The 20,561-nt window shown below is 37.8% G+C and overlaps 1 protein-coding gene across 1 annotated transcript in view; it reads left to right on the top strand.

Moving 5' to 3' along the window:
- The first annotated feature begins 3,588 nt into the window (after window positions 1-3,588).
- The window catches only part of snta1 (syntrophin, alpha 1), a 58,299-nt gene continuing 41,326 nt past the window's right edge, over window positions 3,589-20,561 (top strand). Inside the window, exons 1-2 of the mRNA XM_030133945.1 lie at window positions 3,589-3,982; window positions 16,126-16,311. Coding sequence (XP_029989805.1) covers window positions 3,691-3,982; window positions 16,126-16,311 — 478 coding nt within the window. The 5' untranslated portion in view covers window positions 3,589-3,690. The remainder of the gene's footprint in view (window positions 3,983-16,125; window positions 16,312-20,561) is intronic.

Below are 20,561 nucleotides of genomic sequence, written 5' to 3'. Positions count from 1 at the left end.
AAACTCTGCTTCATTAATGGAGCTAACTGCCTCTCAGCAGCAGGAGCAGCAGCAGCAGCAGAAGCCCACCCAGAGGAGTGTTTGCTAAAAATGGGTGCTGGGATTTCTTTGCTATTTCACCTGCTGTGAAGCAGATGCAACACAGGCTGCCACACAAGGCCTGAGCTCAGAGTGGGGCTGGCAAATCACTCACAGATACGATGGAGAAAGAGCATATGAGATGAGGACTGCTTCATCAGCTTGTTTCAACGGCTCTTTGCATGTTTTTAATGTCTGTGCACAATCAATTAAGTGCACCTCTGCTGAGTCAAGACAAAGTGTGGCCGTGTTGAGTTTCAGTCAAAAGTAAATGGCCTGGGTGCAGCTTTTAAAATGTAAAATTATGGTTCATTACAAATCACTTTAAAATAATTGTATTCACAGTGAAGTTCATTGACATTTCTGGTTATGCTTTTCCCACACATGTGATGGATGGAGAAGACGCACATATGATGGACAGCATCAAGGCATAAATCATTCAGTAAACCACTCACCTAACCAATGTGGTTTCTTAACAATATTTTACAACTTCAGTTTTTTGTCAGTCTAAACCTGTCTCTTCGTATCTTTCTTTGTTTTTGGAATGTGCTCTCAAGACGATTAGGTTGTTTGATTTGGGTCAGGCCAGTATTGATCCAGCTATGTCAGTATTGTGCTGCCAGCTGATTTAGTGCCTACTAGAAGGAAGCACAGACCAACCACTAGAGAACACCCAACATGTCCTGTGTTTACCTTTTATTAGGATTTTGCAGGTTATTGATTGGAGATAGAGGTTATTTTCCTCAAGATGTGCAAAATACAGATCACCTCTGGGTTCTTAAAACATCTTTAGCTGTGCTCTCAAAGCGAGAATTGTGTCTTAATGAAAAGTAGTCATTTGTCTTTGCTTAAAGGAGCACACGGTAGATGTTTTGTGAAGCTTAGTGCTAGATAGATAGATAGATAGATAGAGAGAGAGAGAGAGAGAGAGAGAGAGAGAGAGAGAGAGAGAGAGAGAGACTTTATTCATCATTGTTGATAGTGCAAAATGTGGTGAAACTTTATATGATGTGGCAATTCATGACATAGAGTATTTTTGTAAATTTGCGTCGGGTCCTGACGTTATGGATCTTGAGCCAAAAAACTTTGGGAAGTAAACATTAAGAGTTAGGACTTTGGATGCACACAAGAGGATGAATGAAGTTCTGCCTCTTGATCCTTTCACCACATTGTTCAGTAACAGACAGTAGAGGAAACAAGCAGAGATCACAAAAAAAAAAAAAAAACCTGTGGAGATGTGATTTTAAGAGAAACACAGCTATACATAATCCAAACAAGCTCATCCATTTTTCTACGTCTTACTGATGAATTTGTTTTACAGTAATTTCCCTTTGACTAAAATAAAGGACAATAATGTGAATGGGTTTGTTCCTTATTGCTTTACTTTTAACGTCAGTGACTGTCTAAGAGCTGTAGATAGATAGATAGATAGATAGATAGATAGATAGATAGATAGATAGATAGATAGATAGATAGATAGATAGATAGATAGATAGATAGATAGATAGATAGATAGATAGATAGATAGATAGATAGATAGATATTTAACTTCCTGAGACCCAGGAAATTTCAGCAAAGAACATTTTTTTTTTTTATTAAATAAGTGCCTATATTGGAAACATCATGATGCAATAGTTTTTTCAGATGCAGTTTTTAAAATTTTTATGGAGTGTCCTTTGTGGTGGACAGTTTTCTTTCCTTTTCTTTCTGTTTTTTTTTGTATAAAGTTGTGAAACTCTTGTCCACAAATGTGGACAGAAAACCCATAGCTGGGTCACAGGAGTTTAACATACTGATCATGCAGGTGTTCATAGTAAATTCAAAGGTTATTATACCAGAACAAAGAAAACTTCAGAAAAAGTGAGCTTCTCAGCAAAGTATACATCATTACTTGAACTTAAACAGGTGTCTACATCCACTGTCATTTATTGGATTACATAGTTTTTACCAGTGAATCAATGTTGCAGCAGATGAGTGTTTTTACATTTACTATGGAGCCTCTAAACATCCAACTGATGATGATGATGAAAAGCTCATTTTACTTTTTGAATTATTTCAATGTATTGATAGGAGTAATGGTTCAGAAGTCATTAAACTAGATAGATAGATAGATAGATAGATAGATAGATAGATAGATAGATAGATAGATAGATAGATAGATAGATAGATAGATAGATTATAATATTATTATCTGCTTTTTTCAGATAAAGCCGGGTATCTTCTTATATTTCTCATACTTATCATGCACGTGTTCATACTACATTTAAAGTTTATTAGACCAGAACAGAGAAAATGTCCGAAAAAGTGAGCTTCTCAGCAAAGTATATATCATTACTTGAACATAAACAAGTGTCTACATCCACTGTCATTTATCAGATTACATTATATGGTTTTAGCAGCAGATGAATGTTTTTACTATGGAGCCGCTAAACATCCAGTTGGGTCATATGTGGTGATGGTGAAAAGCTCATTTTACTTTTTTAATTATTTCAGTGCAGACAGACAGACAGACAGACGGACGGACGGACGGACGGACGGACAGATAGATAGATAGATAGATAGATAGATAGATAGATAGATAGATAGATTATAATATTATTATCTGCTTTTTTCAGATAAAGCCGGGTATCTTCTTATATTTCTCATACTTATCATGCACGTGTTCATACTACATTTAAAGTTTATTAGACCAGAACAGAGAAAATGTCTGAAAAAGTGAGCTTCTCAGCAAAGTATATATCATTACTTGAACATAAACAAGTGTCTACATCCACTGTCATTTATCAGATTACATTATATGGTTTTAGCAGCAGATGAATGTTTTTACTATGGAGCCGCTAAACATCCAGTTGGGTCATATGTGGTGATGGTGAAAAGCTCATTTTACTTTTTTTAATTATTTCAGTGCAGACAGACAGACGGACGGACAGATAGATAGATAGATAGATAGATAGATAGATAGATAGATAGATAGATAGATAGATAGATAGATAGATAGATAGATAGATAGATTTAGCAGCTTTTGCAGTTGTACACATTACTAGTGTCAGGCTGTTTTCTGTCTGCTGAATTCCACAGACTTTATGGATTTCACGCCTGATATGAGTGTTGTGCAGTGAAAAGGGCAGAGCAGTATCTGGTGGGTCTTGATGGAGCTGCTATTGATTGTGTTTTCTTCATGACAGGACGTGTGTGTGCGTGTGGCAGTGCAGTGATTTAGTGTCCAGTGGGCACACAGTGCAAATGAGATCTGTGATCTGAGCCCGGGTGGTTCAATGCACTCCACGGAAAAGAAATAAATAAGTGAATCAAAGAGTAATTATGTGTGACTCAGTGTATTAATGGAGGGAACTCGACGAGAACCTTTTAGAACTTTGGTGTGTGTGTGTGTGTGAACGCCGTTGCTAATCGTATCACCCTCAATTAACTTTGGGTTACTACTGAGAAAGAGGAGGAGGAGGAGGAGGAGGAGTGAGGGTGGGGGGCGGAATGAAGAAGTGTGTGTGAGAAGGAGAGAGAGTTTGTGTGTCCCCTACCCCAGCCCTTCCACCCCCCTATCTCTTTACAGGACTGCCAGCCCGTCTACAGTTATTCCAGGAATGCGCGTTGAACATGGCTGCCGCGATGAAGGCGCAGAAAACGGGACTGCTGGAACTCCGAGTGACCGTGGACCGTTGGATCCGGGTGTTGGCCACTCTCACCGAAGACACGCTCACGGTGAACCCGGGGGAAGGTACCGAAGAGCCCGCCAAGCCCAGCCCGGGTCCAACCGGAGCCGGGGGGGCCATTAACGGAGACCCCCCGAACCTCAGCACGTCCCCGGTCCCGGAAACCATCACCAACGTGAAGCGCACAGTGAGGGTAACGAAGCAGGATGTCGGAGGACTGGGAATTAGCATTAAAGGTAAGAACCTGCTAACGACAGGACGGCTAACCGAACCCACGGACACTTTAGACAAGTTCCCGGAGAGTTTACACTTTATGTCAGTGGGAACTTTTACAGTCCCCAAAACCCCGGTAAAGTCCACTTGTGTCGCTCCGTCGTGTTTTACACAGACTTTACTTGAATAAACTGTTGTTAAAAGAGGATAAAAATGACAGCTGTGTGCCCACTGTGGCTACACCTCAACCGGGAACCATTTCAGGATAAGAATGAACCCACTATTTACACCCGAAAACGGCTCCACAAACTGGAAAAACTACATTTAGTCTTCGTCCAAAAAACCTCATTCAACAAGTGAACTCAGAGAATTACTGTTACTCTTTTAGCATCTGTTTAAGACTTCATTATGGCCTGTTTATCAGCATTATGAACATGTATTGTAAACAACTAGCAAACCTACTAAGTTACAGCTAATGATAAACAAGTCACATAAATATAAAGTACTGTGCAGAAGTCTTAGTCCACCTTTAGTTTGATTGTTTTTGCAGGTTTGAAGTGAGCATATACATATATTTTTCATTTTCTTTACTTTAGATATAACAAAAAAAAAAAACAAAAAAAACAAAAAAAAAAACACATAGGGAATATGTGTACAGCCTTAAAAGACACAAAAAACTGAACTAAATGGGTTCTAAAGGTTAAAGTCACTATTTAGTGTGACCCCCGTCCACATGACAAGAGACAGCACAAACAGAAACATCTGACGTGTAGAATGAAACCAGGTATAAAATATCAGAAAATGAATACAATAAATCTCACATTGTCTGAACAAAAGGGTTAAAAACATGTTACTACAAAGGGAGGTCACACTAAATGCTATCTCAGTGGTATTTATTTACACCTGAAAATGGCTTCACAAACTGGAAAAAACTACATTTAGTCTTCGTCCAAAAAACCCCATTCAACAAGTGAACTCAGAGAATTACTGTTACTCTTTTAGCATCTGTTTAAGACTTCATTATGGCCTGTTTATCAGCATTATGAATATGTATTGTAAACAACTAGCAAACCTACTAAGTTACAGCTAGTGATAAACAAGTCACATCAATATACAGTACTGTGCAGAAGTCTTAGTCCACCTTTAGTTTTATTGTTTTTGCAGGTTTGAAGTGAACATATACATATATTTCTCATTCTCTTTATTTTAAATATAACAAAAAATGAAGGGGAATATGTGTACAGCCTTAAAAGACACAAAAAACTGAACTAAATGTGTTCTAAAGGTTAAAGTCACTATTTAGTGTGACCCCTGTCCACATGACAAGAAACAGCACAAACATCTGACATCTGTAGAATGAAACCAGGTATAAAATATCAGAAAATGAATGCAATAAATCTCATTGTCTGAACAAAAGGGTTAAAAACATGTTACTACAAAGGGAGGTCACACTAAATGCTATCTCAGTGGTATTTATTTACACCTGAAAATGGCTTCACAAACTGGAAAAAACTACATTTAGTCTTCGTCCAAAAAACCTCATTAAACAAGTGAACTCAGAGAATTACTGTTACTCTTTTAGCATCTGTTTAAGACTTCATTATGGCCTGTTTATCAGCATTATGAACATGTATTGTAAACAACTAGCAAACCTACTAAGTTACAGGTAGTGATAAACAAGTCACATAAATATACAGTACTGTGCAGAAGTCTTAGTCCACCTTTAGTTTGATTGTTTTTGCAGGTTTGAAGTGAGCATATACATATATTTCTCATTCTCTTTACTTTAAATATAACAAAAAATGAAGGGGAATATTTGTACAGCCTTAAAAGACACAAACAAACTGAACTAAATGTGTTCTAAAGGTTAAAGTCACTATTTAGTGTGACTCCTGTCCACATGACGAGAAACAGCACAAACAGAAACATCTGACCTGTGTAGAATGAAACCAGGTATTAAACAGCAAAAAATTAATGCAATAAATCTCACATTGTCTGAACAAAAGGGTTAAAAACATGTTGCTACAAAGGGAGGTCACACTAAATGCTATCTGTGTTTTGTAGAAGATGTTTTTTCTTTGAAACGTTTGTTTTTTAATGCAGTACATACTTTCCATGTATCCAGATTGTATCTTAAGATAGAAACTGAGAAATGCACTTGTGTGGTCAAACAAAACCAACAAACCAAATGTTGGACTGAGATTTTTACAGTACTGTATAAACATTTAGTAACTGTTGGCAGTTGTTTTGTTTTAGCTATAAAACTTATCTTAGGATCTGTGTTTGCAGGAGTAGGTTTGCAGCCTTGTGTAAAGTGTTCTGTGGGTGCTTTCATTCACAATAAACAGTGCAATGTTTTGCTATTTATGTCTCTGGGGAGAAATAGACCACAAAAAAGTAGACAGAAGACAATCCATCACCAGGTTAAAGCATAACTTCAGGTAAAATTTGTCATTGAATAAGCAGATAGGTCCTTTCTGCTGATATGCTTCATAATTTGCTTATGCGCCGTTGCTTCTGTAACTACACAGGACAAAGTTGTGACCTCCATGTATCTTACAATCTAGGCTTACATATCTTACCTTATGTACTGTGCTGCGGGAGCTACAAAGCTTTTCCTTGACCTGCAGCAACAGGGAACTCTCCAAGATTTATCTCTGCGTAGATCTCAGCGTGCAGCAGACTCTGAGGGCTGAGGTTTGTGAAGCTATGTAGATACAAAAGCTAAAATGAATTACGTTGTATTGCTTTACTAGTTGTTTTTTTCCAGTTCCCTAGCTAACCAACCACTTTTTCCTGACCACAAATGTGACTTGGCAAAATAATTCAAGCGTGTGACGCCTTCATCTTGTTTTTACACGACATGTTGAGTAGCATTTTCATCGTAAGATTGTTTCTTGCAGACTTTTGTTGTGTTTTTATTATCCCCGTGGTCCCTGTTTAGGTCCCATCTCCCTGGATTCAATAAGAAATTTTGGCACTGACTAAAAAAGTTGAGATCCCTGTCTTGACTGATGTCTCTGACTTGATGGTCTCTTTCAAGAAGCAATACTTAGTCTTGTTGCTTACCTGTGTTCTGATGTGTGTTTCTTCAGAGCTTAAAGCATCTGCTTCCTGCATATTGACAGGTTATCGCTTTTGCTATACAGGGTCGATTAGATGGACAGCTGCGGACTGGCACAATTGCCATGTCGAAAAAGATGGCACAATTTCCATGTCAAAAAAAAAAAAGATGGCCCATCACTGTAGCTGTTGGTGACATGTTAATCACTATCAACAACAACAAAAGCCAGCCTCTAATGACATAGATGTAATGTCCATCTTAGGGGAAATTGGTGGCTTTGAAAATCAGACAGCATGTTATTAAAACATAATCATAGTTGGCACCTTGTTGGCTTGATATTGTTCTGATGCTGTTTGTTCAGAGGCAGTGGTGAAGGGAGGGAGGAAGAATGGTGTAGGTTGAAGGACAGAAAGGGAAAAACAGACAAATATAAATGGCAAGTGGTCGATGAGGGAACAGCACAAATAAGGGGAAAGAAAGGGACAAAAAGAGTTAAATTGTTAAAATGTGTCAAACGGAAGAGGGTGAAGCAATGAGAGAACAGGCCAAAAGTTGTGGGTTAACTGACACCACATTGTGAACAGCTGAGAGGAGCAGTCCACGGCACACAGTTGTCATTGGCCAGAGATGAAAGCTATGTGGCTGGGAGTGGAGTACTCCACTAGTGTTAATTTTAGGGAGCCCACCCCAGCGTGCAGAAAGCATGGAGGCAGTCAACCTTTACTCTCACATGTCTAAATTTAAGAGAAGAGGCTAGGAATCAGGGCTCCGGGTCTCCAGACAGGCCCACTGCCCTGAGTGCAGAAGAAGACACTCTCTTTGTAGCGCTTTTAAAATGCTCGACATACTTAAGGGTCTACCTGCTGAGTTTTATTACGTGGAAATTAAAGTGATCTAGTCTATTTTCCAGAATAGAAAGTTTCATCATTTCTAGTGTTTATGTTATAGTGATGGAACAGAATGAGGCTATAACTTAACTGCTTCCTACTTTATTACAGTTTTGGTGTTTAGGATTAGACACTGGCAGCACTTGGTGAGGCCTAGGGTTTGGTTTAATATAGAAAAGAATCAACAAAAATATGGTGAAAAATTACTCCAAACTACAATATACTAAACATGACACTACCAGTGCACTTAACATGAAAACATACAGTATAGCAGAAGGGAGCAAACTAGTCCTGGGTGTCATTCATTCACCATCCTCTTGGTAGATGTCAGGATGGTTTAGTTTGTTGAATAAGTCACATTATGATTATTGTGGGCAATTTTTCTGTTTTAATCTATTCACTTAGATATAAAAATATAAATCACTCATTGACAAATGTCCAGTCAAACATACAAACTTAAATTAACATTAAGAAATGCAAAAACTAAAAAAAATAACAACTTAAAAAAAATACTCAGATTATGTGACTTTAATTTTATATGTTTTTACACATTGCTGCACCCAGGATATGACCAGACAACAGAGGCTTATTTTTCTCAATTTCTACAAGTAGAAATCCTCACCAAAAAACCTCCTAAACCTAGACCTTTAAATTGCAGCCTTTGCAATGTTGCACACTGGCTGATGTTATAGTTACAATTGCTTTAGTTAAATTGATAGAGTTTGATATTAGAAGTGAAAATAAACATTCACACTGATCAGCCGTAACATTCTGATCACTGACAGGAGATAGGTTGGATATATTAGGTAGCAAGTGAATATTTAGTCCTCTAAGCTGATGTGTTGGAAGCAACAAAATGATCAACATAAGGAACTAAGTGAGTTGGACCAGGTCCATATTGTAACAGTGATGACTGGGTCAGAATATCTCCACAACTGCAAATCTTGTTGGGTGTCCCTAGTCTGCAGTGGTTAGAACCAACCAAAAATGGACTAAGGAAGGATATCTCAATCTCAGGACAATTGAGCATCTGTGGGAGGTGTTGGACAAATAATCGAGACCCCACCTCTCTAGTTCCAGGACTTTGGGGCTCTGCTACTAACGTCTTGGTCCAGATACAACAGCACACCGTCAGAGGTCTGGTGGAGTAGGCCTCGGGTCAGAGCTGTTTTTGTGGAAAAAGGGGACCTACACAATATTAGACAGTGGTAAGAATGTTCTGCTACCATAGATGCTCAATTGGTAGAGATCTGGTTGTTGTTCTTTAGACCACTTTTGGGAGGTACTAACCATTTTACAGTGGAAATGAACAAGATCTAGAGATGATCTGATTTGGACATCACAATTTCTCCCTTGTCAAAGTTGCTCAGATCCCTTCTCTTGCCAGTTTTTCTGTTTCTAACACATCAACATTGTGGTCTACATGTTCACTTGCTGCAAAACCCAGTTAATCCCACCCACTTCACAGAATATTATGGCTGGTTAGTGTATACATTATTGACCGTTAAGTTGGAAAAAGTTAGTTTTCAGACACTTTCCTCTTTTTATTCCTATTTATACTCATCAATAATCATTTTTGACCAGGTGTAATGATTACATACTGAGTCCCAGTTACACTTTGTCAAGAATAAATCACATTGTAACAATCATTTCATGAGAAGAGGTTAAAATATTTTATTGCAACTTTGTGGGCAACAGTGCATAATGATTGAATTCCTTATATTGCATCAGTCCTGTTTTGATTATTACCACTTGTTGGTGTCATCAGATTTTTTCAACACAAACCAACTCTAATGTCCACATGGCAAATATTTTTCTAATTTAGTAATGCTATAGTGCTGTATTATTAATAAATCTAAAAACTTCCTGATTATTAGGTATAGGCTAAAGCATGTAACTACATGGGTTTGACATTATGGTCCCTGTTTTTCAGCATTCATTAGTAGGCTACTGTGTGCATTTGGGCTGATGAAGTTACTGTAAGTGCTGATCGTGCTGAATTCTTTGAAAATAGCTTTGTCACAAGAAACACACCGTTAGCACAAAATTACCTAATTAGGCACATGTCAGTGTTGAGTGAACCGGTACCATTCATTTACCTGCCGTGGCTAGCTGCAGTGGCAACACCCATTCCCACATACAGTACCCAACTGTCAACTGAGTGACAGGCTGCCAGCTGGAGGGAGCTGAACTGGGGTTGACATGAAAAGCTAAAGAAAGAAAGGTAGGGATTGGAAAGGGAGATGGAAGGATTAAGGTTTATGTGGGAGTGGAAGACATATTCATGGTATTTTTCCATATTGTGTCAGGTATGTTTATTCAGCATTCTTGTCAATAAGAGGGACTTTGAATGAACTGGAGAAAGAAATAGAGGAAAGGAGGAAGCAATAGAAAGTATACTCTACAAAGGTGGTAAAAGGCTGCAACATAGGTCATCCAATAGTGGACTTTTAAAGGCTAAAATTGTATAGTACTGATATTTTAGAGCAAGAAAAAGCAAAATAGATCACCCCATCATCCCTCCTCTGTGAAAAAATAATCAAAACTACTCAGCTGGAAATCATCAGTACCTGTCAAAAGTTTTGGAGATACCTAGTCTTATTAATATTTAGAGACACATGCAGGTTCCTATTGGGTATATACAACAGAGTAAGTAATCTTAAGGAGTGAAGGGTTATTTCTGCCAAATAAAACCACAAATGTACAGATATTGGTGCAAAACTTAATGAACACAATTAAACCAACCAGCAGCTCTTCACCAGTTTCACACATTCTAACATATCCAGACATTTAGTTTCTCCAGACATTTAGCTGTAATACTTTTCCGTGCCTCTTGTAAAACATACTCAAGATGGTCTTGTGTAGTTGGATATTTCTTTTGACCTTAGGACCAGCTCATCCTAGAGCGGTTCAATAGGATTTAGGTCAGGTGACCAGGTGGATCATTCCATGATAGATAACACTCCAGCTGGCTCCTCTCTATATAACCCTGATGGAGAATGGATGGATCTTTCAGGTCATTGTTTGTTGCACAGTAAAGTGAAGTCTTGGTGCAGAAGCTTATTATACATTTTAATATTTTTTAGTCAAAACAAAACTTCATTTATAGTTTTTTTTTTTTGCATAAAAATAGGAGCATTTTTATCAAAAGTGATAAAACAAGATGTTTCCAAATGTTTGACAGGCACTGTGTCTTAGATTTTTTTTGCCATTAAAAACGAGATAGGCATGAAAAGGAACACCAGGCCCAAAAGAACAAATAAAAAAAAATCTTGAACTGAATATCCAAAAAAAAAAAAAAAAGAAACTCTTTGGGACTGTTTTGAGCTATGGTTTTTCTTCGAAGTCAGTGATTCAAGTGGAGAAGCCTAATATTATCTACTGATACTGGAACTGCATAAGTGCCCAGTTGCAATTACAGTATCAGTCTGTGCAATCAAATAATCATAAAAGGCTGCACATTTAAAATCTACTGCATGTCTACGGAGATGTTTGAGATTGCGCAATACTTAGCAGTTGAGTTTGATGAATAATATGTGGATTTGTCTTAAGAATCAAGCAAGTAGTCTCAAATTGCCATCACAAATGATGATATTATCCACAAAAGTTACAATTACAAGTAACCTAGCTTGAGCCCTCTGTCACACTGGCCACAGCCCCTCATCAGACATGTCTGAAACGTCACTACTTGCGTGGTGAATTATAAAAAAATTTTTGAGGAGCTCACAGGTTGTGCAGACTTTATCTGATTCTTTCATTCACTGTTTCTTTGGGATCCTGCACGCCTTTTAGTGACTGGATGTGCATGTCATCACCTCTTCCCTCTGTCACACTCCCATCGCTGAGATGAGTTAAGTCAAATTGGCTGAATGTTTGCCTGCTTGTCCAACTCTTCACTTAAAATAAACACTTAATATAAATCAATATCATTCATCAAATAGAAGTAGAAGGTAGTGCACTTAGTGTAGTAGACAGTGGTGAGCATTCAATTAGTATGGGTGTTGTTTATGACATAATAGTATAATGTGGTTTTAACAAAGCTGAAAGGTCACTCTGTATATCTGGCCCTGCCATGGCACTCATTGTTGAAGTTTCTAACATCCTATTTCTATGCAGTGTCAGTAGAACAGAAGTTTTCAGTTTAGCTATAGTGGTGTGTATGGTAGCTTTTTAAACAAACTTTCTGTCAGCATGTTGAGATTTGTGCTCTTCAGTTTAGAATACAGTTGTCTACTAAGATGCTTTGTTTGGATAAGCTTATTTTACGCTACTATTAGATATAAGCCTAATAGTGTTTTAGTGGTACAAATATACCTTTTGAAGAAGAAATATTTAGGTATTGAAACTCTATAAGCAAATAAAAAGTACTTTCCAGCTTGGCTTTAGAAACAAATATTGCACAGGGAAGATATTACATAAACAATAACAAAAAAAAAAAAATCTGAATACTGACATATTCAAAGAGATTGCTGACAGTTGCAGGTAACAATAGAAAGTATGCATTTTGAGAAAAGGAGTTGGTGATGCTAATTTATCTATAGCTGAAGAGGAAGAACAGTGAGTTGATGTCATTAGAAGAAAGTCAAAAGTCAAATGGAGGAAAACAGTGTGGAAATAGTGATGAAATATGACAGCTAAATCTTGCGGTTTTATATGGATTCATGGGAACGATTACAACAATTACACAAAATAATTGTGGTTAACTCAGATAATTGCAATGAGACAGTTATGCGATAATAATGATAGGCCTGTGTCTCCTCTTTCTCCTTTTACTTGGGTGATGTAGAAAGCCAGTCTTCAATTTTGTGTTTCTGTGTTGTTCATATGGTTGTGATTGTACTTACTGACATTTGTATGTTGCTACAGGTTTTTCAGTGGTAGACATAGACAGCGAAGGTAACCTGAATTTTAGAGAAGCAGCTTGACAGGACGGTATTTGGATTGAATCCTTAAACCAGCTGGGAATGTCTGAATGGGGGCAGTGAGGGTAACACTGTCCTCCGAGGGCACCGGACCATTTAATGGACATTCAGGACCACATAGGTAACCATACGTCTTAGATCAGTCACTCAGTGCGGCCATGAATCACTTACGACTGAAAGCTTAATCATGATATGTTTTTTTGTGCGTGCCAGCTGTGTTTGCTTTCGTGGTTTATGCATAGCTCCAAAAGGGCTGTGGTTCTGTAATCATTATATGCCACAGTGTAATCTACTTTATCCCAGCTAAAGTTATTGCTCTGAAAGGCTTTATGTGTGTGTGTGCACTGTGTGGCCGAATCAGCAAACTAGTTTTCCACACAGCTGACAAGAAATGCTTTCAAGTACACGTCAATCCTGTTATTGTCATTCATATACAATGTTGTTATTCATTCCTGTTTGAGAAGCAACATTCAGACATTCAGATCTCTCTTTTTTATAGAATATCTTGCAGCTGACTCCATTAACGCTCCTACAGACTATTAAGTTTTCGCTAGATTTCAACAAAACTGTGTGACATGGATGCAATACAAATTGTGTTCACAGACTGTGATGATAACATCTAGTGAATCTCAGGGTATAATACAGATAGATGTGTAAAAACTAAATGTCATCAACACATGTGGTCTATCAGTGCCGCTAAACTTGTAAACTGTGTTGCAAAGCAGCCGGTCACACTGCTACAAAAGTAGTTTTTATGTGAAATTGAGGGTGGGAGGAAGGGAATGTGGACCGTATGAGAATGAGAATGTGGGATGACAATTTAGCAAAGAAAACTTGAGGTTAGTGCTTTTATCAGACGTAGACATACTCGTCATGTCGATCACTGTATCAGTCCACTGCTCAATTCCTATTGGTTGTCAAATAGGCTTAAGAGTTGCACTGTGAGATCCTATATTTCTGATTCTGCCAGAGTTTTGTCTTAAGTTTTTGTTCTTTGTTTTTAAACATCTGTTAACTTCCATGTAGGACCACTGTTTTTTAACCACAACCAGAGGTATTGCTGTGTTTTCTCCCTGTAGCCTATACCCGATTTTAATGAATTGTTTCACTTGTCAGACTTTGGAAATTTCTTACTCATATTAAGTAATATGAACTATACATGGTTATACAGCTGTGAAAAAAAAGGAGAGACCACTGCAAAATTATCACTTTCTCTGATTTTACCATTTATAGGGATGTGTTTGAGTAAAATGAACATTTTTGTTTTCTTCTCTAAACTACTGACAACATTTCTCCCAAATTCCAAAATAAAAATATTGTTCTTTAGAGCATGTATTTGCAGAACACGACACATGGTCAAAATAACAAAAAGATGCAGTGAATGCAAAGAAAACAAGTTCATATTCATTTCTAAACAACACAATACTAATGTTGTATCTTGAGAAAAGTTCAGACATCAGTATTTGGTGGAATAACCCTGATTTTCAGTGACAGCTTTCACGTGTCTTGGCTTTCCACCATTGCTGTTGGATGACTTTATGCAGCTCCTGGCAGAGAAATTCCAGAAGCTCAGCAGTGTTCGATGGCTTGTGACCATCCATCTTCCTCTTGATTATATTCCACAAGTTTTCACAGTGGGTTCAGGTCTGGAGATTGGGCTGGCCATGACAGGGTCTTCATCTGGTGGTCCGTCATCCACACCTTTATTGGCCAAGCTGAGGCCAGGAGCATTGTCCTGATGGAAGAACCAGTCCTCAGAGTTTGGGAACATTGCCAGAGCAGAAGTCCAGTAGTTTTCAATAGTTATTTTTTCTATTCCAATTACTTTTGCAGTACTAATAGCACTGTTTTTGCCTATTGCAAGAAGATAGTGATGGCCACAGTAGTGGTTTTTATACTTCTCCTTCTTAAATAAGACATGGATCAGGTGTTTATTAAGGCAAGGCAATTCAAGGCAGGTTTATTTGTTTAGCACATTTCAGCAACGAGGCCATTCAAGGTGCTTCACACAGGACATTGAAATACAACGACAAGGGAAAAAGAAACACATTTAAAACATTATAAAAGAAACATGTAAAGTGTGATTAAAAACAGCAAGTAAGAAAACAACACATAAAACCCAAAAATATAAACACACACACATATTAAAGTAAGAGTTGCAGTGCAGAGTTTCGAAGGAGAGTATAAAATTTAAAAAGTAAAAAGCCTTTTAGTCAAAGGCAGCAGTGAACAGGTGAGTCTTTAACCTTGATTTAAAAGAACTCAGATTCTCAGCAGACCTGATATTTTCTGGTAGTTTGTTCCAGATATACGGAGCATAGGAACTGAACACTGATATTAAGTAGAATAAGGTGTGCTTATGTTGGAATTCAACAGACACAGGAATGAAATGGCTGTCATACATGCAGACATGCTGATTTTAGAGGAAATTGCAGTGGTCTCTTAATTTTTTCCTGAGCCGAATATGGTGATCTGACTCCTAAGTTGGCAGTGTTGGTGTTTTAGCTGCTGGCTGAATTTAATAAACCTCAGAATGAAAACAAATTTCACAACAAGGAATACAGTCAGTAGTCCTACTCAGACTTTCCTGGTTCATCTGTGAATTTAGCGATTTCACCTCTACTTTGTCATTTATCTTTCTTCAAGTCACTTAGTAGGCAAGTTAAATGGCCGATTTGGATAGATGGAAATGACTGACTTTCTTGTTTTTATCAACATATAATGATTCATGACTCATCACATGCAGGACATCAACTCACATGCAGCACTCAGTGATGGCTCTTAGATCTAAAGGAGCCAACCTATGAGACACGTGTTTGGACAGTTTCATGGAGTTTACTGCTTAGAGACATTATTTGATAATATTTCTGATGAATAGTGTGAATCAGCAAGAAGGATATGCATCAACCTACTATCCCACCTACTATCCTACCTACTATCCTACGGAGGTCTGCGCTCTCCGAGTGCTTTTCTAGTTTTAATTGTAGTTTAGGGCACTGAAGGCATCTCAAATATAAAAACTGAAATAAGTGGATTGCTAAAAGGTGCAGGATGGATAGATGTTTAGAAATACAGCAGAGTTTGACAAGTGAATAACTATGTGGACGTACATCTGTTACACAATAATATACAATTTGACAACAGCACTATCAATCATGTATAATCATAAAAGAAAATCAATCTCAATGCGTTTGGTGTCACGTTCTGCATTAACCTTAGATGTGGTTCTAGTCTGTATGGAAAACAACCTCACTTACATAATTAAACAACCTTTTTCCTCTTCTGGCATGCAGGTGGGAAGGAGAACAAGATGCCCATCCTCATCTCCAAGATTTTCAAGGGCCTGGCCGCAGACCAGACTGAGGCCCTTTATGTTGGTGACGCCATATTGTCTGTCAATGGTTATGACTTAAGAGAGGCCACACACGATGAGGCTGTGCAGGCCTTGAAGAAGACGGGCAAAGAGGTCATCCTTGAAGGTAAAACCTTATTCATAACAGAGGAACGGGAATCGAAGGGATTAAGACTAAGGGAAAATGTGTCTGCGTGTGTTGTATGATGATGAGACACTTTATACAGATTTTCTTAAAGCAATGTGAAGACCTCCCACACACTGTTTTGGTTATTGCTGAAATATTTATCTGATGTCTACTAAACAAAAGTGCTCACCTTGCTGCAGCTCTCTGACTACATTTAAAAACCTAATGTAAAGATAGATGATCTGATGTTGCTTTATGGCAGCACATCAGATTGAAACTAAAACATCTTTAGCCTCATAGCATAATTGCCTAAGTCATTCACTATTTGGACAAAAGTATTGGGACACGTTGAATTCAGGTGTTTCTTTTCTAACAGTGGTATAGAGACAGACGGTCAGCTTGTTCCTTCTCTGCCATTTTCAGTCATGGAATGTTGAATGCAGTGTGTGTGTAATGTTGCTTTCATTCCGTGCGGGAAGTGCGTATTGGCGTGTCTTTGGTTCCGCTCTTAATCTGCTGCACTTTATAGGATGGTTTTTGGCAGCCTCGATGATTAATTAAAGGTGGGGTGCGAGATGTTTTCCTGGAGCATTTTTTACTATATTGCTTAAAATCCCCTTCACACCCTGATTACAACCAATTAATTAAATTCTCTAACACAAAAATAAAAAAATTTTGTCAGCTGTGGAATGGACAGGACTGAAAAAACACCATCCAATCATTTTAAGCGTCCAGTTGAAATGATTGAACGGTGATATGTCTGTCAAACTCAACTGCCATTTGTCCCTCCCCTCTCTGTGCATGCCCCTCTTCGTGCATGAATCGTACGTTCTCAAAGGCTTGGAGCACTTGTTCAGGAAACGGAGCCAGAGCCAGAGGTTTGCTATATTAGTTATATTAGAATGTAAAGTTCAATGGCAAACTGTTTTGTCACTAACATAAATCACTAGGAAATGTAACGTTAGTCAGATAGGTATGAATTGGGGCTGTTCTGTAAGAGTGGAGGTGTTAGAGGAGACTGAATGAGGTATGCATGGATTGGGGACAGAGGAGCCGGGGCTGCTGGAGCCGGGCAAATTGTTGCTGTGCAGCACTCGTGAACCCTGGGGAACAAGCATTGCATGTGCCAGTACTCTCAAGGCATGGCTTTGGGGATTGTCTGAAGAAAGGGGTTTGGACTTTTGAATTGAGTATTTTCAAAATGTAGCTTGCTCGAACCGTTTTTCTGAGATCTCATACCCACCTTTGACTGTGACGAGTAAAATCGCGATAAATCGTAACACCACACCATAACAACCCTACCTCATATACACAGATGACGTCTATGGGTCTTACCCCGAGCACCCAGACTATCTATTTTTATTATTTAAGTGATATGGATGATACTGTGTTTTTACTGAATTATTTCCAGTCATCAGAAGTGGCAAAAGTACACACTTTTTTTACTCAAGTGGTGTTTTTAAATATATTCTGGAAAAAACAGAAATACTGACTCAACTTACAGGATCTGAAATATACAGTGCAAGTGGACATTTCTGCTGGGTGTTTCTGTGCACAGCAACCTGTGTCTCATATAAATATAGTGTAAAGACTGTTAAACCATACATATTAAACTGACATACTAAAAATCATGAACATTTATTTTGCTCCAATTTGTGAAACTGATTTCCGTGTTAAAACACTATTATAGCTTTTTGTGGTCCAGTCTGCCTTTGTTTGCTGTGCTTTGCCTTGCTCCATCTGACATACATGATTCACACAGATGGATACACCAAGGGGTTGTTGTTTTATTATCGCAGTAATAAGATAAGATATACTTTATTGATCCAGCAAGGGGGCAATTCAAGTGTACAGCACCACAATAAAAGAGGCATCAAATAAAATAGAAAAATAAGGTGAAGATAAAAATATAAAAATTTGTTAAAGTGACTAAAAATGACAAAAATAGTCATAATAATAAATAAGTAACAAGTGTACAGCAGTGCGCACTGACAATGAGTGCGCAAATGAGTGACATGACATTGACAGATGCAAAAAGACTGTTTAGAGCAGGAAATAAACCATAATTCCCCTTGAAAGCCTATTTTAAAAATAATGAGAAACTATGAAAATATGTGATTAAATAACACAATTAAAGTAAAAAGACGAAAACTAAATACCCAAGGAAAGAAGGTGATTGGATCTGCGATCATTTAATTCAGGTTTAGAGGCGGATATATTGTGTTTCTTTCCTATCTTTATTCAATCACATGGTCTGTCAGTTTCAGTTGGCTGATGCCATGTGGAGATTTTCCACTGGTCTCCCTCAGAACCTTGTTCTCCATCTCAAAGATCTCCTACTCGTGTTTAAATTTGCTCTGCTTTCTGCTCTGAACTGTCTTGTCTGCTCTCACATATCCTGTTGATTGCACAAATGTCCTGTGCATCAGTTTGAAGCTGTCTCCTCGCACGGGCTGACACGCTGCACGCTTGTGAACATTCTGCTCTTGTATTCCTGCCTTCATTCTCGGATTGTTGTGACCCTGTCAAAACAATAGAATGACATATGTGATGATGTTGACCAGTGAAATCCTCCCTGGATTCTTAGGGGTGCACTTGCTTTACTTCTTTTTGCTTTTTTTTGTTTATATTTAAAGAAAATTTTAAATATGTTGATAACACTATGAGATTTTTGATATATTTATGTACTTTTTTTTAATTTGTGTGTTTTTTTTAATCTACCTATTTTTTGATTGGTGAATGATGCACATGCTTAATACTACAATATGATCATCAGCCTTCTTACGATAGGATGCTCCTATGGTATGGAAATGTTGCAGTGATTCAGACAGACCTGAAAGTTGTACATTTCTGCAGAGCTAATTGTTTTCAAGTTGCACCCTACCTTGAAAAACATTTTTTTTAACCATTAAAGACCTAGAGCTATTTTTGTAGCATCTTCCAAATTAATTTTTCTCTACTTTTAACCTTTCATCATGAGTGATTTGTCCTCATGTATTATATTATCCTCTGTCATTTTTTTGTGAAAATTAGGTATGTTCCTATATTCATTCTGCTGATCATGTAGATGTTCATAAAAGCTCAAAAGTAAAGGCAGAGGTTTTTAAGTCAGAACAGAGAAAAATGAAGAAAAATTTACTTTTTCAGCAAAATATATCATTAACTGAAGATTAAAACAAGTGTCTACAACCACTGTCATTGCTATCAACTACATGGGTTTTATTGATGAATAAATTTTTGCAGAAATAACTCAAAGGTTATTAAACATCTTAGATGAATAGATGTTTTTGGTCTCCAGCAGCTGTTTAGGTCTTTTTTGGGTTGATATTTAAGTGAACATAACAAACGAAACTGTCTTGAAAACAATGAAATACTTCCATCTTCTGTGTGTGAACACTACAGATCTAAATAGACAGACTGATGGAAACGTTGATAACTTTGATACCTTTCTCCTCCACTTTGGTTGATCTTTCCTCAAGCCACATGAGCAGAAAGAGACGAGCCATTAAACAGGACTTTGATGAGTCTATCTGAAATATCCAAACAAGGTCTTCAACTGAAACGGCAGGAGAATATCAAAGATTCAACTTTCAGAAATATTGTTGTGGCTTACAGCTTTAACAATCTTGGCGTGTTAATGAGCACCCGTACAAAACATCAAACGTTTTTGACACTGATGGAAAGTAGTTTCAGCTCTTGTCAGAACTCAGAACTTTGGAGAACCCATACGTCTGTTGTGCATGGGAGGGTTTTCGACTGTGGCAGGTGTCTGCATTGTTTCCTGTCTTTTTGTCTTGTTTTTTTAAGGCAGCTGTGTCGATACTTGCATCGAGCATTTGTCTAATAGCATTAGTCCACCTGCATTTGTGAAAAATCACAGCATATTGAGGCAAGATCTTAAATTTTGAGGACAGAGGAATGAGGTTAAAAACAATCTTTCCTCTTGCCAAGTGGTTGCATCATCATAACGCCACCACCCCGCCAAATTGTTCTTGACAATTTTACACTCAAACAGAATATGCTTTTATCAGAAACCGTGAAACATGACACGTTAAAATTTTGCTTTTGTTGTGCTTTGTATTGATCTTCTCTTTGTGTCAGAGTCCATGTAGTGAGAAGAAAAAGGAAGCTTAGCAGCAGAGTCTTAACAGTGGAGTGATGTGAGACGAACGTAAACTAGAGTAAAGCCTAATACATCTAAGACCGCCTGATCTTCAGTTTAGCTCCATTTATTAAAAAAGGATACATTT

The sequence above is a fragment of the Sphaeramia orbicularis genome, chromosome 5 (genome assembly GCF_902148855.1).
Source record: "Sphaeramia orbicularis chromosome 5, fSphaOr1.1, whole genome shotgun sequence".
Taxonomy (NCBI): domain Eukaryota; kingdom Metazoa; phylum Chordata; class Actinopteri; order Kurtiformes; family Apogonidae; genus Sphaeramia; species Sphaeramia orbicularis.
This window is presented reverse-complemented; position numbering and strand designations above follow the sequence as displayed.